Source organism: Coffea arabica, chromosome 3c, assembly GCF_036785885.1.
Source record: "Coffea arabica cultivar ET-39 chromosome 3c, Coffea Arabica ET-39 HiFi, whole genome shotgun sequence".
In the NCBI taxonomy this organism is placed as follows: Eukaryota; Viridiplantae; Streptophyta; class Magnoliopsida; order Gentianales; family Rubiaceae; genus Coffea; species Coffea arabica.
The window spans coordinates 3,581,065-3,598,736 of NC_092314.1; the positions used below are offsets into that span (position 1 = coordinate 3,581,065).

At 35.5% G+C, this 17,672-nt stretch overlaps 1 protein-coding gene across 1 annotated transcript; it reads right to left on the minus strand.

Annotated features, from left to right (window-relative positions):
• Positions 1-13,699: 13,699 nt before the first annotated feature.
• On the minus strand, positions 13,700-16,783 carry LOC113735372 (putative calcium-transporting ATPase 13, plasma membrane-type). The gene has a single exon (XM_027262383.2). It carries the CDS (start codon positions 16,781-16,783, stop codon positions 13,700-13,702), a length of 3,084 nt encoding a protein of 1,027 aa, XP_027118184.2.
• Between the last annotated feature and the right edge of the window lie 889 nt (positions 16,784-17,672).

Sequence of the window (17,672 nt, forward strand, 5' to 3'; positions counted from 1 at the left end):
AAAAACTGTTGCATGAGTTGGTTGATGCAATATTCGGTGGCTGCCTCTATTTATATTGCATATTATGCATGAAGCATCTGGTACGACGTTTCTTTCTTGTCCGAAGGTCTAATCCATGGGGCCTAGCAAACAAATAGTTCAAATGTAATGAGCATAATTGACTTTAAAAGTGAAAGAAAAGGAAGATGAGGAAAACTGAAAAGAGCTGGAATTTACTGGTAATAATTCCAAATAGTGGTTGTGTTTATTCTAGGGAATTTATGCAAAATGTCTAAGAAATATTCCACGTTAAGAATGCGAGGATAAGAATAATAGAATGAGAACATTGCAAGGGAAAACTCAATGAACAAGTCTGAAAAGTACTAGGAAATGCACCGCCACTGGCTTGGCGGCGCGTGCGGTTGTAATGTGTTCGAAGTTACTTAACCTAAACCATAATTGACAAAGTCAAAGAAGCGAGTGTACGCGCCAACGCGGCAGAGCGACTTTCTGTTTCTGCCCCGCCTGTGTTTGGAATTTGGATAGCCAAATAATGGTCAGAAATTATTTGCTTACATTATAGATATAATTTTTAACATATTTTTTTTATTTTTTTAATTATTTTTTTTATTTCATATACATCATATCACAAAAAATGTTATAATAATTATTTCAAATAATATTTTATTCAAACACATTAGAATGAGAATATTGCAAGGGAAAAACACCGGCAAGGCACGGCGGTTGTAACGCGTGTGACGTTAAGTGGCCTAGTACGCGCCAACCCGGTTTCTTCCCTGCCACGTTTTCTTTATCTTCGTTTATTCATTTATTTATTTTTCTTGTTTGGGAGATAATTTTCCTTAAGAGGTCTATTAAAAAAAAATCATCTTTCAATTAAAATTTATTTATTATTCTCAATATAAAACTTAACGTATCATTTGAAGTGAAGGCATACACATTCATAATTAATTATTATTGACTCTATCCTCTATTTAAATAAACCTAATTTTTTACTTTTAAAAATAAATTACTAACACTTGAGCCGCTTTCATTCGGGAAGCGTCCATTCACAACCACCATTAATTAGCCTTCTTGTCTTCTAAGCAATTTCCAGCAAAAACGCATTCAGATCCCCCCACCATTAGCGTGACTTAGGAATGATTTCCCACATCAGTTTTGCATGTCGGGAACGTGGGAAAAATTGACGGCCGTTGCGGGATTTTGGTTGGCCAACTCTCAGCTGCCTTTCTGGTAGATGTTGTTTACCTATTACCGACATCTGCACTAACTAAAACTCCCAACTTTCTCATCGATCCCAATTTGTTTACAAATGTAACGTCCTTAATTAGAGCTTCTGAGTTTTTGAGTCGTAACAATTGGTTCCTTCCTTCCCATGCAAACTAATTTGAAGCCTGTTGTCATTTCACTGCCAGTATAGTCATAAAATGCTCCCAAAAGTCAATTACTTTGGCCTCTTAATTCAGAGGCTAATCTTACGTACCTTCCGATGTAAACTAGCGAAGATTCTTAAGCACCAACAAGAATTTATACCACTAGTTGGAAATGACCTCGTAAGCTGCAGCTTTCTTACTATCCATTTATATATATGTGCTTCGTTTGAATTAGTTATTTTTTGGGATATTTTTGAAAAATTTTAGTGTATATGAAAAATTTTTATTATAAAATTTTTTAAAATATTTGATATATTATATGGATGAAATATTTTTTGACTTATTGTATATTATCGTAACATTGTATTTGAAAAATTTATTTTTGAAAAAATGGTTAATCCAAATGGATTACTCGTTGGGAAGAATCAAGTGGCAAATGTTATGCTTCTTCCGGGGGATCATTTGGAGCGTCAGCACTGAGGATAAGATCGGGACCATTTGATTGATGCCATGATTGACTTTTGGTTTCACTCCTCAGAAATGCCATGAAAAGACCGAGGAATCTATCTTAATTCTTAAAAGGCCATACCAGGTTGTTAGAACGTTCATATACCTACCAGGGCTGTAAATGTGTCCAACTTAACTAAATATTTTATCAGAACTTTCAATGTACGGTTCGAACTTGAGTTCGAATCTAATCGAGATCAAAGAAAAATGAAAAATAATTATTTTTTTAACATGAGTAAAATAAACATTTTATTTGGAAAATAATAATGGTACGAAAAACCTACATGTAATTTCGCTGTTAACTAAAAAAAGCCAATGGACAAAGTATAGTATCCCTATACTTGGAGCCGGACTCAGACGAACTTGTTAAGTGAATTTGAGTTCACGCTTTGACTGAGTCGGTTCCCAGTGCTCGCAACCCCGTATACGTCCATAGAATTGGAAAGGGACATTCTTGTAATGCAAAGTCCTTGAGTCTAACAATTTTTGGTTTCTTGAAAACTCACTTGCCAATTCCCAGTAACTCAATTCTTTTTTTTTAATGAACTTTGTATACGTTCATAGAATTCAAAAAGGGCCATTCTTGTAAAGAAAAGTCCCGAGTCAACATTTTTTTGGGTTTCTTGAAAACTCACTTGCAAATTCCAAAGAGACTCTCTGAGAGCGCTGATGGTTGTGGATATACGATATATAGCAGACGCAAGCAAAGATGATGCAAGGGTCGAACGTAGTTTGAGTGTTTCAGCATGGTGAGGTAAGCACTTCGCGAAATGAGTAGAGAAATTTTGGGTGTAAGACTTGGTAAGAGGTATATAAGGTCGCAGGATCATAGGTCTTTCTACCCGAGAGTCAGCCAAGATTAGTGAAAAGGCAGTGTCAAACTGTTAAGATTGTCCATTAATGAACGATGCAATTTTGCCCTCTTCTGCCCTTTTTTTAAGTTTTTACTCATCACTAAAACGGGAACGGGTCAGCAAGACTCTCAAATATAACTTGTCTTTGTCCAAGGGAAAAAAATGTAAAGAAAATATGCAATTATATCAAGGGTATTTATACAAACTTTTTGACAACATGTATAATTAGATGTACACCAAAAAAAAAATTAATGGAGAAGCCGATATAAATATACTCTCAAATGTACAAAATTGCACTGTGTTTGTTAATTAATCATTCTAGTGCGCTCTTTTCACACATTTTCCAATGTAATAAGTGAAATCATCACCAAAAGATGCTGTGAAACTACGAAATAAGTTTTATCGGTGGTTGTACGGGGCAATTGTAAGAGAAAGTGAAAAAAGATCTATGTCTAGGAAAAAAGGTTGTGCAAGTGGCTTGCAAAATCTATGTCTAGGAAAAAAGATCCACTTTCTGAACTTTGTTGAAGTATTTCCCTCAACTTCTTTTTTTTTTTTTCATTATTTTTGTTGGAACAATCATTTGAATCACTCACTATACAAGGAAATCAACATCTTGGAGCTCTGCAACTACTCTTAGATTTCCATCCGGATGGCATTAGCTAGCAAGTCCCGGGGATTGCCTTCCAAATAATTTCTCATGAAAGCAACTATAATTCCACCAACATATCTTATCATGGGTTCTCTGGACATCCCTTTTTTGCACAGGCAATATATGGACTTCATTCGAATCCCTGGAGCGCCATCATCTTGCATGTCAAATAACAGACAACCAATGGGTTATCTGTTGGAGTTTGATATTGATTGCTGATGGATAATTTAAGCTATGTCTTTGATTCTGTCGTCGGCTAATAAGCTAGATCGATCCTGGATAACTATGAAGAAAAAGTGAAGATCTCAACATGGCGAAGCCAAAGAAGAATATGTTTTCACCAAGAACTACTAGTTCCTCAGGAGAATGGTGTGTCTGGGTTCAAGGGAATGTTGGTATAGGGGACCTCAATTGACTTCTTTTACATGGTTAAAAGCTACAGCTCAATGCGATGAATAAATGTCTCGATTAAAGCATGTCAAAACACCTTAAGGAAATAGGATGGTGTAAGGAATCCCAAACACATCTTTTATAGCATTGGAATTAGGTAGGCATGTCAATAGGTAGGATTTGGATTGGATCCCTTTGATTCAAATCCAAACTCATTTAATTTAGTTAGATCTAAACTCACATCCAGACCCTTTTGGATTGGAAAAAGTAAATCCATACCCAAACCCTTGTGAATCTGGATATCCAATGGGAATTTATGGGTCTTTTCTGAACATATTAAAGTAAAAATGTATTAAAAATATGTAGAGTTCATAAATAATATAAATGCCATCTAATTTTTGTTTTCAACTTATAAAATTAACATTTAACAAGTTGAATGTAATATTGTGAACTCAAAGAAAGAATTATTATTGACTATTTCTATATGTTTTCAAAGATTCAATTTTATCCACATCTAATATTTCATTCGTTCGCCTTTATCTTTTATTCTTTTCTTAAAATAATTTGTACTAATTACAATGACAATTAGGATTATTTTTTAAAAAAGTAAACAATTATAACATATATAAATATTCAGCCTTATTAAAAAATATATAATTTTGTACCTCTTTTTCTCATTTAAATCTCAATATTAGTAGATGTTTGCAATCCAGCACCAAAATAATGAATGAGATAAAAGTCATTTGGCTAAAAATCGATGGTAAATAAATAGTAGAATAAGAAAATTTATTAACACGTACTTATTTCTTTTTATTCAATCCAATCATCAGTAGTTACTAATGTTTCAATCATATCTGGAAGCAATTTAGCACAAGTCTCATCAATCATCCAACCACCAACACTAAATGCAAATTCTGATGTCATGAATCTTACTGTATTCGATCCAATAGCTATAAAATATTAGATTGTTTTATAAATTTACTAATACATATCTATATATATATTATTTAATTAAATATATATGGATTTGGGTAAGGTCTGGTATGTGTTTAGATTTAGATATATATTTTGGAAAATCAGATCCTACCTAGACTGATAGAGCGGTTATTTGGCGTATTTAGCACTGTTATTTTGCCCTAATTTTGGCTATTTACGGTGCTAAGAATTGGAATTTCACTCATATTCGGTATTTGCATGAATTGTAGGTGGTCAGCATAAAAAATGAGCTCGCGAGGCAAATTTCCAGAAGATCTTTCATTTCAGAGCGTGGCCACGCCTTAGAAGGGGGACGAAACCGAAAGCTAGACCCTGGTCCACGTGAACCGCGAGGAGCACAGGATTAAAACTCCAAAGGCTTCAATTAAAAAGCAAAGAAAGGGCCAGACGTTTTTGGGCTTCTGCTTGACTTTCTTGGGCGGCGGCTATAAAGAAGAAAATGCAAGATTCAAAAAGGGGTAGGCCCTAGCTTTAGCTTCAGAAGTCAGACGCTTTTTATTTTATTCTTTTGCTCTCCGTCGGCGGCAAGGAGATTAGTTTTGAGTTTTCTTTTTCTTCTCTTTCAGTCAGACGTATTTTCTTCTTTCCTTTAGCTTTTGTCTTGTACGGATTTGACTCCTGGGTTGTAACCCTTTTGTTTTGAGACAATTCGCGTTGGCTTTTTGCTTTGCGATTGCGGTCCTAGAACGAATGCAAAAGCAGGGTCTTCTCCGTTGTTGCCGCAATTAACTTCTCTTCCCCAATTCTTCGGCGAATAATTGAATGAATTCAATTAAATCACGCGGGATTGACACGATGAGAAGCGGCTAACTTCCTCATCTACCCAAAGGTTGACGCGACGGCTCGGTCCATAATATCTGTGAGATCTAACCGAATCTTCATTATTTCCTCCAATTAATTGCTATTCATGCGTTTCCTGAATTAATTGTTCATGAGTATTTTATTAATTGAATATCAACGGCCGGGTATTTGATTTAATTTAATAGCCTACTGCCACGTTAATTAAATAGAATTCGTAATTGTTCATTTAGTTAACACCCCGTGACAACCACCATAATTGGTTTTATGATGGGGAAATGCAAGATCTAATTTAAATAAACCCTCTTAGCGTGTTTATTGGTGAGAGTTGGGTTCTTCTAACTTTAATGCAATTGGGTAATTAAATTCCTACGGTCGTACCTAGGGTTGTTATCTGGTTAGAGAAGCAGTTAATGGTCGTACCTTGACTGTCGAAAAAGTAAGGAAGAGCTGGTTGTCAGAGCTTATTGATGGCTATAACCAACCTAGTGATAAAGGGATGTAATATCTTTGCATCGATGAGCATTTAATTGGACCGTGCCTGAGCAGTTGATCCTTTGGGTAGAACTTTTATTAATTGCTATTTTTAGTGAATTGTGCTTTGTGAGTTAGTTTTGAATTTAGTTCGCTTTATTTTTATTTTACTTTTATTTTTTTTATTTCTCTTCCATTGAAAATCCCCCAATTTTGTTCTACTGATTTGGAAAGAAATAATTTCCTACCTGCTCCCTGTGGAATTGACCATACTTGCCATTGTACGCAAAATTAGTATTTTTATAGACAAATTCGGTATATCGGATCAACCAAACTCTTCGGGAATAGGGTGAATCAAGTAACCCATTGCACACCTAGGGTCTCTGCTCCAGTACTTGGATTTGTTCTATAATTAGTTAATTGAGGTGGTAATTAGGATTTTTTAATAATTATTATTGCACAGGTTCGGCACTTGTCATAGACTCATGGCTCTCTCCCAGGATCAAGGTCTAAATTTGGGTAGGGTCTAAATTTGAAAAATTAAATCTAAACCATACCCATATATATTAGATCTAGATTGGATATGGATAAGACCTAACTTATTGACATGCCTAGAATTAGGAAACCACTTATCCACTTCCGGAGTGTCCTAGCAGATGATTGCCTACGCAATTAAGGGAGCCTATTGCCCCTTCCAAGTTCCTTTTGTAAAATGGAGACTACTCTTTCATTATTGGTTCTTATGTGGGAATGAAAGAAGAATTTTTTTTTTGGAAGTCAAGTGGTCAATCCTTGAGTTTCTATATATATTTCCAATAACCCACTTTTCAAGTAAATATGTGTGACAAAGTTTAAGGATGATTTCTATTTTTTCTGTTAGGTCCGGTCTTAAGAAATTAACTAGCAAGAATAATAGGATTTTTGCCAACTCAATAATGATAATAACAAAACAAATAAATCAAACAGAAAAACACAAAATTTTATGTGATTCGATTAAATTGACCTACGTCTATGGACAAAAGAGTAGCACATTTACTATAACAGAAAGAGAGTACAAAAGAGAGAGTATAAAATCTTATGAAATATTTCATATGTTCAAAAGACACTTAAAATTGAAAACACAAAAGAGCATAAATAACAAAAATGTTTAATGACTCAAAGACTCATAACTTACTCTTTTGGTTTGATGCATAGTTATTAAATCTTGTCCAGGGAGGAACCGGGTGAAAGAAGTAGTTTAACGAGTTACTGGTTTAACCAATAGGTGAGTGGTCCAATCGTGAGTCACTAAATATACTTAAATATTATGTTTCATAATTTTTGATATGGTTGAAACTATAATAAATTATGCTATAGTAAATATTTAATTAATCCAATTTATTATAGAATCATTAATTCTTATAAGAATTAACAAAACCTAAATTTAATTAGTAATCCACCAAATTTCAAGTATAAAATTTTATCTAAGTGTAATTATTTAGTTTATTTATGAATTTTAAGTGCAAAAGATTATTAAGAATAATATTTGTCTTTAAAATCAATTCTGTAATATGTTATTGTTTAAATCCATTTCATAATTTATAAAATTTAGGGAATAATAAAATTTTATTAAAAGATTCCAAACAAATTTTGTTTTGAAGAAATAAAATAAGAATAAAAGCCTAATATATAATATAGAAGGACTAAGTAAGCACCAAATGGGCTATTGGACTAGTGGTGAGTGCACTTAGCCTTTGTACTTGAGAATCGGTTGAACCGCCGGTCCGTTGAAAAGTCAACGGATTTCTTGTACAAATACTAACCTAGTCCGGTTTCATGGCCGGTTGACCGGTTAAACTGTCGAATCGGGTCGAGTTTAATAACAATAGTTTGATGTTTAACCAAAACTCCTCTTAAATTGAGGCGTCGGATTGGTGTGGCCCCCAAAACTCTTTTGAACTAGTACATACAGCGTTTGGATTGGTGTGGTTAACACACTTAAATTCACTTAAATCCTCTATATTTTTAACAAGCACTCGGGGAGATTTCTTTGTTAAACTCCCAATGTGAGATACAAAGACACACTTAACAAATTTTTATTTTGGCGTGTATCCAACATCGATAAATAGCAGATAAATAGCAAACAGCTCAACCTTCTACATAAAAATTTCAACGAATCTCAACGAACAACCAAAATCCCAACAAACCCCAACGAGCCATCAACAAATTAGGATGCAAAAGATTCAATGAATCCCAACGAGTCAAAACTCACAAAAAGGTCCAGCAGATCCCAACAAACTAAAAATCACGAACATAGTAATATTACTTCATCTTCTTCACAAAACCTTCAACGAATTTCAATGGGTCAATAACTTTTCTTCAAAACCCAATTGAACTCCAATGAACAAAACCCTCAACGAGTTCCAATGGGTCAAATAACTCTTTTTCAAAATCCAATTGAACTCCAACCAATGAAAATTTTTATCCCAAACCCCAATAAAAATTTACGTGGTTCGATCAAATTGATCTATATCCACGGGTGAAGGAGGAGAGAGTATAAAATCCTAAGGTGAAGAGGAGAGAGTATAAAATCCTAAGAAATATTTCCTAAGCTAAAAAGACAGTTAAAACCGAAAATACAAAAAAACCTAAGTAGCATAAATGTTTAATGGTTTAGAAGCCCATAACTTGCTCCTTTAGTTTGATGTCTAACCAAAATTCCTCTCAAATTATAGCGTAAGCCCCTCAAAACTCTTTTGAACTGGTGCGTACGATACTTGGATTGATGTATTTAGCACATTTAAATTCATTTAAATCCACTATATTTATAACAACTATAAGGAGAGATTTCTTTGTTAAACTCCCAATATGGAATACAAAGACACACTTAATATTTTCTATAGTCCATCTAATGATAAAATGCAACGAAGTAGTGAAGCTAATATGACATTATTATTTCAATCCTTTCACTATTATATTTATACTGATATTTCAATCTAACATGTGGGAGTTGACTATATAGATCTCGAGAATTCTCATGTCTCTAGAATTAATAAAGTAAATGGATTCTTTGCTAATTAGGTGCGGTATGAGTAACACTTTCAGCTCTGCCCAGGGGCGTTAGATGCAGCGCATTATTACTGTACCATGGAATGCATAGCACTTGTAGTAAACATAATACTAACTACAAGGTAGAATCTGTGTCATTCTCCTTAAAAAAAAAAAAAAAAAAAGAATCTGTGTCATTCGTGGTACTGATTTGTAAAATGTCAATTACTGAGCATCAGAAACGTGAAATTTCAGCCATCAAATAAAATTGTTCATGAAAATTTCCTTATAGGTATATGTTAGGGAAATAATGTTAGTAATTATAGTTAAAATAGTTGAGAGTTAGTTAGATATGACAATGAAGCCAAGGATAATCTGGAACGAACAGGAGTTTGCTTCCAAACTTTAATTCGTTTTCTGGATTCTTATCCAAACCTTGTGCTCTGTGCATATAGGTGGCAAAGGTTTGTTTGGATAGTGACTCTATCCTAAATAATATTTTGCTTGCATCATAAACACAATTCTCAATCCACCTTTTAATATTCCCAATCATCTTTTTATCTCACATACATCACATCACAAAAAAGTGCTACAGTAATTATTCCAAATAATATTTCAAATAATACTCTATCTAAACAACTCACTTAACTAAATTTATCCATACCCGCCCATGAATAGATGGGTATGGGTATCTTAAATTTTTCTATATGGGTATAAATGGGTTACCCAATAATACCCATTTATTAAATGGGTATTATTGGGTAACCCATCAAATTCAATTAACCCATTTAGAATTCTCTTCCCCCAAGTCTCTTCTTTTCCCCTACCCCTTTTTTTCAAATTTTTCATTTTATTATGATGTTAACTACTTTTATTTCATTATTATTATTATTTGTTGGTTTTATTTTATTATTTTATTTTCTCTTAGTTTGTTAACTTGCTCATTTTTTAGCATTACCAATTCATGATAAGTTTTAGCCTCTTTTCTTATCTTTCTAAAATGAAATTTTAAATTTATATATGAAAAAAATATTAGGGGTTCAAAATTTTTGGATTAAATTTTTATATTAACTTTTATAGTACTTAGCTCAAATTTTTTTATTCTTACTATTCAATTATTAAATAATATGTAATTTTGCGACATAGAGTACAAATGGAAAAAAAAAATTAGTAATTAGGCTTATTGAGCATTATAAGTAAATATTTAAAACTAATGGTGGGTACAAAGAGCGTTATAAATTGATAACTTAGTTTGCAAAAATGAATTTAAATGAATTTACAAAAAAATTAAAATAAATGGGTTATAAATGGGTAATTGGGTTACCTAATTCATTGTTTGACTTACCCATTTATATCCATCTAATTAAATGGGTATAGATAGGTTGACTCACTTATACCCATTATCCATTTTACCCAACCCAAACCCGCCCAAGTCACCCATTTTGACACCTTTATGACTGTGCATATTCGAAAAGACTGCAGATGATTATACATATATATATATATATATATATATATATATATGCTATACTGAGATCTAAAAACCATTCTATTTTTGTAACAGATACTAAATACAAGCAAATAATTAAAACGAAAATTGAACAGATGGCTCAAGCTCTAGTTAAAAGAGAAGATTAGCTTATCCGGACGAGTGAGGGATTTATGATTATTTTTGTAAATAATGTCAGTCAAACGGAAACATCAATTTTACATTACAAACATTAGTTGAAGGACTACATGAGCAAATTTCGTTTATTATTGTTCTTTGCCTACAAATTAATAGTTTTTTAGCTATATTTCATTGCATCTTTGAGCTTAGTAGTCCCCATTTCTTGCTTTCTTGTTAAAAAAAGAAAAGCAATTATCACAATTATAACTTTTTTTTCCTCACACTTTTTAACGACTCCAACTATTGGGATTACTTTCGATGAAATTTAATCCAATCAATCTAAAGTGTGTAACTGAAGAATCCAGTAAGTTGTTTCTACTGTTTTTTTTCTTCTCTTGATAAGATTGTAATTAACCCATGATTTTAGAACTATTACAAACAAATTACAACTCAACCCACACAATAGTTAAATTTAAATCCAAGGTCTCTAATTTCTTATAGCTCAACTAGTGAATGTTGCACTCAAAATTGGCAGCACAGCCAGGAATATTACGATATATGCTCGAAGAAAAAGTAAAGTGCTAGTAATTCAATCAAGCTTCAGTGTTTCTTGAGTCTCGGCTGTCCTGCCTCTCCAGTCCAAGGTCGATCAAAACTAACAAAAGAAAAAAATGTGAGACTCGAAAGTCAACGGACGTAACCCAAAATTCCACAAAGTCACCAGAGCCCAAGTCGTCTCTCAGTCTCCCTAGCACATATTAAATGACAAATATTTGCACACTAACTACTGGGCAGAGGGGTGAAGCAAGTATGAATTGATCAGTTGAGGTGCTACTTTGCGTAATTCAGGTTAGACATGTTTGTTTCTTCCCCCTCTGCCTCAAATTATGCATGCATTCCGAGACAATGCAGTTCTATTTGTTGGGTTTGTATGAATTTGAAATTGCATGCATTGATTGTGTTTTTGATGGGTTCTTTAGAACTGCTAGTTGTATAATGCCTCGTTGATTTCGTTTGCTGGCCTCAAAAGTTAGGCCGAAAGGAGAGATGTTTATAACGTTTTGTTAAATGACTACTGCAAACAGAAGAAAGCATATCTACCAGGGAGGAATAAAGCATGAATAAAAGAAATCTGAGATTTTTGCTTCATTTGGAGTGTGGGTAAAACCCATCTGAACAATTTTACTGTAGTTTGAAAGCTTCCGAATTCTTATTCCATTGGACGGATTTTGAAACTTCCCTGTTATGTTTCTATTCAGGTATATATGGGACAACTTTACTTACTGAAGATAATTATCTTAGTCAACAATCTATGATCCATTACAGCATTTCTTTTTCTTTTTCTTTTTCTTTTTTTTTAAATATTTTCTGATACATAGGCTGTCATGTTAACCAAATCAATTTAGGAGAACGAATTTGGTTTTGGCACATTTTGTTCGATTGAACGGCTGTTGAACTTTGGCTGCGCCTTTGAACTTTGTGTCTTATGAACTTGGTTCTCTTATAGGTAGTATGTAATCTAAGTTATAAGATCGTAGATCAATTAATGAATCCATGGAGTGAGACGTTCTAGATGTTTATGGTTTTTAACTGCAACGGCAGTTTAACTTCTTCTCCAGTGCCTTCATTACAAATTGAATCTGGTGCCTGACTCTAAATCTGCCCTGAACTAGGTGAGTTTGGATAGGTTTTTCGCTAAAGTTTTGTGATGGCATGGGGCAACTTGTTCTAATATGGTCCTTGTCTACTGTCCATCCTATGTTTACTCTTGAGCTTTCTGTGAGGAGCATCATCAAGACGTTTGTCTCTGATTCTGCTGTCAGCTAATAAGTTACATCAATCCTAGATAAGTATGAAGAAAAGGTACGGTTTCAACATGTCAAAGCCAAAGAAGAAATGGAACAAGCCAAGAGTTCAAATTTCTTCAAGAAAATGGTATGTGTATGTTTGACAAAGATGTTGAATGATTGCTTCTAAACAGTTCAAACCTGCTGCTCTACCAAATGAATAAAGATCTCAATTAAGGTATGTCAAAATGTCTAAAAGAGAAAGATGATGTTTGAAAACCTTAATAGCTACAAACTCTTGTATTGGATAGGAATTATGAATCCACAACTACTGCTTCTGATATTCTAAAATTTACCATTTTGAGTTACAGTAAGGTTCGTGATTATTCTTTTCCACTTTCAGAGTATCCTTGTAGCTGATCTTCCTGTTCTGCCCACTTATTTGGACGCACATATTGGCCTGTCTATCTTCTTTCTGTAAAATGGAGTTTACTTTGACCTTCCTGTTTTGCCTACTTACTTGGACGCACATATTGCCCTGTCTATCTTCTTTCTGTAAAATGGAGGTTACTTTCTTACAATCAATTCTTTTAAGTTCTATATATTTCCATTTACCCAACTTTCTTAGTAAATTTCACGAGACATCGAGTGCAAGAATGGTTTCTGTTATACAGTCCGTATAAAGCAAAGAAATATGAATGTTTATATAAATTTAGCTATTTCATGTATTTTATATGACTTGGCATCTGGGAGTTAACTTAGATCTTGAGGAATTGGTTACATCTTCCAAACAATAAAGTTCAGGATTTTTTTTCTCATTTAACTGTTGTATGAGCAACTCTAGACTATCGCTGTGTTAGATGCATTAATTATATCAGTTTACTGTGTAATCCATAGCCCTGTATTAGAACATGATAGACTACACAGCAAAACCTATGTCATCAGTGGTGTTGATTTGTAAAATGTCAATTATTGAGCATGAGAAATGAAAAATATCAGACATTAATGAAATTTGTTCTTGATTATTTTCTCAAGTGGTAGAAAAAACAGCAAAGGGTTGGTTAAGCTATTCTGAGGTCTCTAAGCCACTATGTTTCCGTACCTAGGTAACTAAAGATAAGCAAATAGCAGAAAAATTTACAGATGGCTCAACCTAACAGTTGAAATTACAGAAGATTAACTTTGCTAATAAATACTTATCAGACGGGCCATATCAGTTTTACTCCAGCAGCTTATAAATGTGAAGAAAATGGATATTTTATCCTCTCGACCAGCCACCCCATTGGCCAAGCTAGAACAGCAATTCCAATGCATATAATCCATTGCTTCCAAGACAGTTGCTTTGTATCTGCTAACTCCTTTAACAGTTCCACAATCAATACCTGAAGAAGAATTATCGCTAGGATTACACCCCAAAACATTTTCCTTTTATGTATCCCTTTGAAGAAGTTTCCTTCAACTCTTTTCGTGTTGAATATGACAAAGAGCTCCCAGAGAACAAGGATGTTGAAGATCATGGTATCCTTTATTTTGGGATCCAGGTTGAAGGTTGATTGACCTTTGAACTGTATGGTCAGGAGAACAATGATAGGATAGACAGCTTGTCCCACTATATTCTTCCACATGATGCTTGTTATAAATGGCTGCTCCTGGTCTACTCGTGGCAATTGTCTGAGCTCTTCTGGTGGTTCCTCAATGGTGATAGCAAGTGCAGCCAATGCACCAACTATCAACTTCACCCATAGTACTTGAAATGTTGCATATGGGACCTTACCTGATGAAATGGCCGCAACAATATTGATAGTGGGAGGTTCTTTAGCAGAAACTGCTGTTACGAAGTCTATCACAAGACAAGCAATGCTAACAGAAAGTTGGAACTGTGCATATATCTGGATTTTGTGATACATACCTCTACCCCACCTCAATACTCTGGCAACAGAATCAAAATTATCGTCCAAAATGATAATGTCCGAGTTCTCCTTTGCTTGGCTAGTCCCTTGAATTTCCAGAGAGAGGCCTGCATTAGCTTCCCTTAGCACAATTGCATCCCCTATGCTATGTCCAGTAACTGCAACGACATGGCCTCTCTCTTTCAAGCCTTGGACCATTTGAAGTTTATCCAAAGTAGAAGCTCGTGCCATCACACGGATTGTGCCACATTTCTCTTTTATCTCTGTTTCTGCATTGCTTTGCAAGCTTTGACAGTCCACTATTTCTTCTGTTGTCTCATCTTGAGTTGGATCAATAATACCACATTCAATGGCTATGGCTGTAGCAGTGGGAAGATCACTTCTTGTGACCAGTTTGATATCCACTTCTGCTTCCCGGCAGTCCATCACAGCCTTTTGTACCTCTGGCCGACATGGGTATTTCAAGCCTAGGCACCCTATGAAAGCTGAGTTTTCTGCTTTCAGCTTGGGGTCAAAGTTTCTAGCGCCATCACTATGTTCTTCTGACACTTCTTTATGTGCAAAAGCTACGCACCTGAGACCATTAGACTTCATCTCCTGAAATATTTGCTCCAAGTTTTTTTTTGCATCAATAGACATATGTTTGACGATCCCATCTTCATCATAATATTGTGAGCACATGGCCAGTATGATTTCTGGTTGGCCTTTCTGGTGCACATGAATAGTATCACTGGCATTCCTCTTGATCCATATGCTACTTTGAGTGTTCTCAGAATTGAAGCTTTCTGGTCTGTGAACGGCACAATTTGCTCGAACTTGTTCAACATTGACGTCCATATCTTGGACAGTCCATGCCTGAATTGCACTGTGAACTTGACTCTCAATAAGTTCAATGGGAGATCCTGATGAGACTTCAGTGCTTCTCAAAAGCATACCTTCACAGAGCAGTTCAAGAACGTTTCTTGGGATGATTGAGGAAGTTCCTGCATTGAGAAGCTTCTTGCCGAAACAAAATTCACTTATTATCAGATGATTCAAGGTAAGACTTCCTCTTTCATCCGTGCAGATTACAGTTGTGGAACCAACTGCTTCACAGGCTGAAAGATTTCTTACTATTGCCTTTTGAGATGCCATCCTTTTGGTTGAGTAAGCAATGGTTATCATGACAGCTAGAAGCAAACCTTCAGGGATGGCAGTTGCAGCAATAGCAGCTGGGGTGGCCAGAATCCCTACCACAGTATTGCAGACTTCGTGGATTTTTGTCTTCCCTCCAGTGAAGTCTGATTTTCCTTCCTCATTCCGCATATTCCCCATAAAGTAACGAACAAGCAGTACTACCAGGACCAAGGAAGCAACCATTAAACCGACTTTAGCTATTTGTATAGTCAGCTCATGTAGCTTCCTTTGTAATGGAGTTCTTTGCTCAATATCATAGTCTTTTGAGCTCAGCATCCTGCCCCTTTCTGTGTTGAGGCCAACTGCAGTCACGAGCATTCGAGCAGAGCCATTGATCACCTTCGTGCCAGAGAGAAAGAATGGATTACAGCTTTCATTGATTTCAATTGATTCCCTCCCTGCTGTCATGCTTGACTCGTCCACTTGTAAAGAGTTCCCATCTATGAACAAGCCATCAGCAGGAACTTGGTCTCCAGTCTTCAAGCAAATAATATCACCAACAACGGCTTCAAACACTGAGATGTACTTCCGCTGCCCATTTCTGATAACAAAGACGGAGAAGTTATCACGAGCTTTTGATAGCCTAAAGAATTGTCTTCTAGGCCAGAGGTTACTGAAAGTAGTGACCATGATCACCAGAAAGACGGCAACCAATATGCTTCCCCCATCAGACCATCCTCTCAGCCCATGACTTGCTATACCAAAACAGAGTGAAAGTGTTGCACAGATAAGTAGGATAATAATAATGGGATCACTGAAGGCCTCAAACACTGTGTGCCAAACCCTCGGAGTTGGCTTCTGAACAGCATTTGAACCAAAGTCAAGGCGCCTACGGATAATATCTTCATCATCACCTGGGATACCCTTTTCAGCATTTGTTCTGAGAAATGAGGCGACGCCTGGAACACCTCCAAGCTGACGAAACTGCTCAATGTTTTTAAGGTGGGCGAGCTCAGATAGGCGTTCCGGTATGATATCAACAACTGTATCAGATGGAGATGGCAGAAGATTGTCCAACAGCCCACTGTAGTTTTCAGCTGCATTATCCCTTGCTCGAGAGAAGGCATTGATGCTACGGAGCATTGTGGAAATTGCACGCCACCGCTTCTGAGCATCGATATATATGGGTGTCAACTCCACACCTTGGTTGTCCACCACTTCCTCTCTTACGAGGGAGAAGGCTCTGATGCTGCCGACAGCATCCAAACTAGCTTCAAGTGTGTCACTCATTGTTTTGATGGAGGACTGAGACTATGAGAAGTGGTGTAATCTCTTCTCAGTCTATATATAGAGAGTTTGGTAGTGAGCAATTCCTGTTGGTTGAGTAATTGACTTGGATCTCGTTTTTGCATATTATAGAATTGTGATTTGCACGCCGCGTATATCTTTGGCATCGAAACACAAAAGAAGTTTCGTGGAGAACATTTTCCATTCTTTTCAAAAACTGCTGTTCTTATACTTCTTTTTATGACTCCATGAGTTGACGTTTGTCTTTCATTGCTTGTCTTGTACCTGGCGGAGTAAGTTAAGATTTTGTCCGTACAAAGGAAGTGGAATTAGTGCGTCGTATGAATGTTTGCCTCAATAGCTTAAAAGTCTTAATCACCTAATCTTATTCCAATCACCTTATCACCTAATCACAACACATTGATTACTATTACAACGTGTCTGCTTGAGTGCTTGTAGACTTTACATCATGGATCTGCTGAGGGTTCGAATATTCAACTACCGCGTTTAAGTAAATTGTGGACAAATTTCTCAATGTTTGTGTTGGTGTTCCCTATCCAAGAGAGAGAAGAAAATTCCATAGTTTTTTCGAGATGACAAAAAATTGTTAATCAGTGGATTACTCTGACAGCTGAAGCATCTTAGAAGATCCGTTCACTATGAGTAGTTTGTACTGATAGCTCCAAAGAACCACTCATAATCTTGAAAAAACAAAGGTTGAAGGAGTATTTGACTAGGATTATTCCATTGGCAGCATCTGTCAGGTCCAAAGATGAGATCATGGCGGCTCAGGTCATGTTTTCGTCAGGGTACATACTTCTTGTCTAGATTTTCTATTCATTTTCTTGGAGCCTGCTTGGTTTTCATGACAGTAAGCTTGGGAAAATTTCTA

Coding starts and splice junctions, on each gene's coding strand:
- LOC113735372 (XM_027262383.2), bottom strand. CDS start 16,783: ATGAGTGACACACTTGAAGCTAGTTTGGATGCTGTCGGCAGCATCAGA.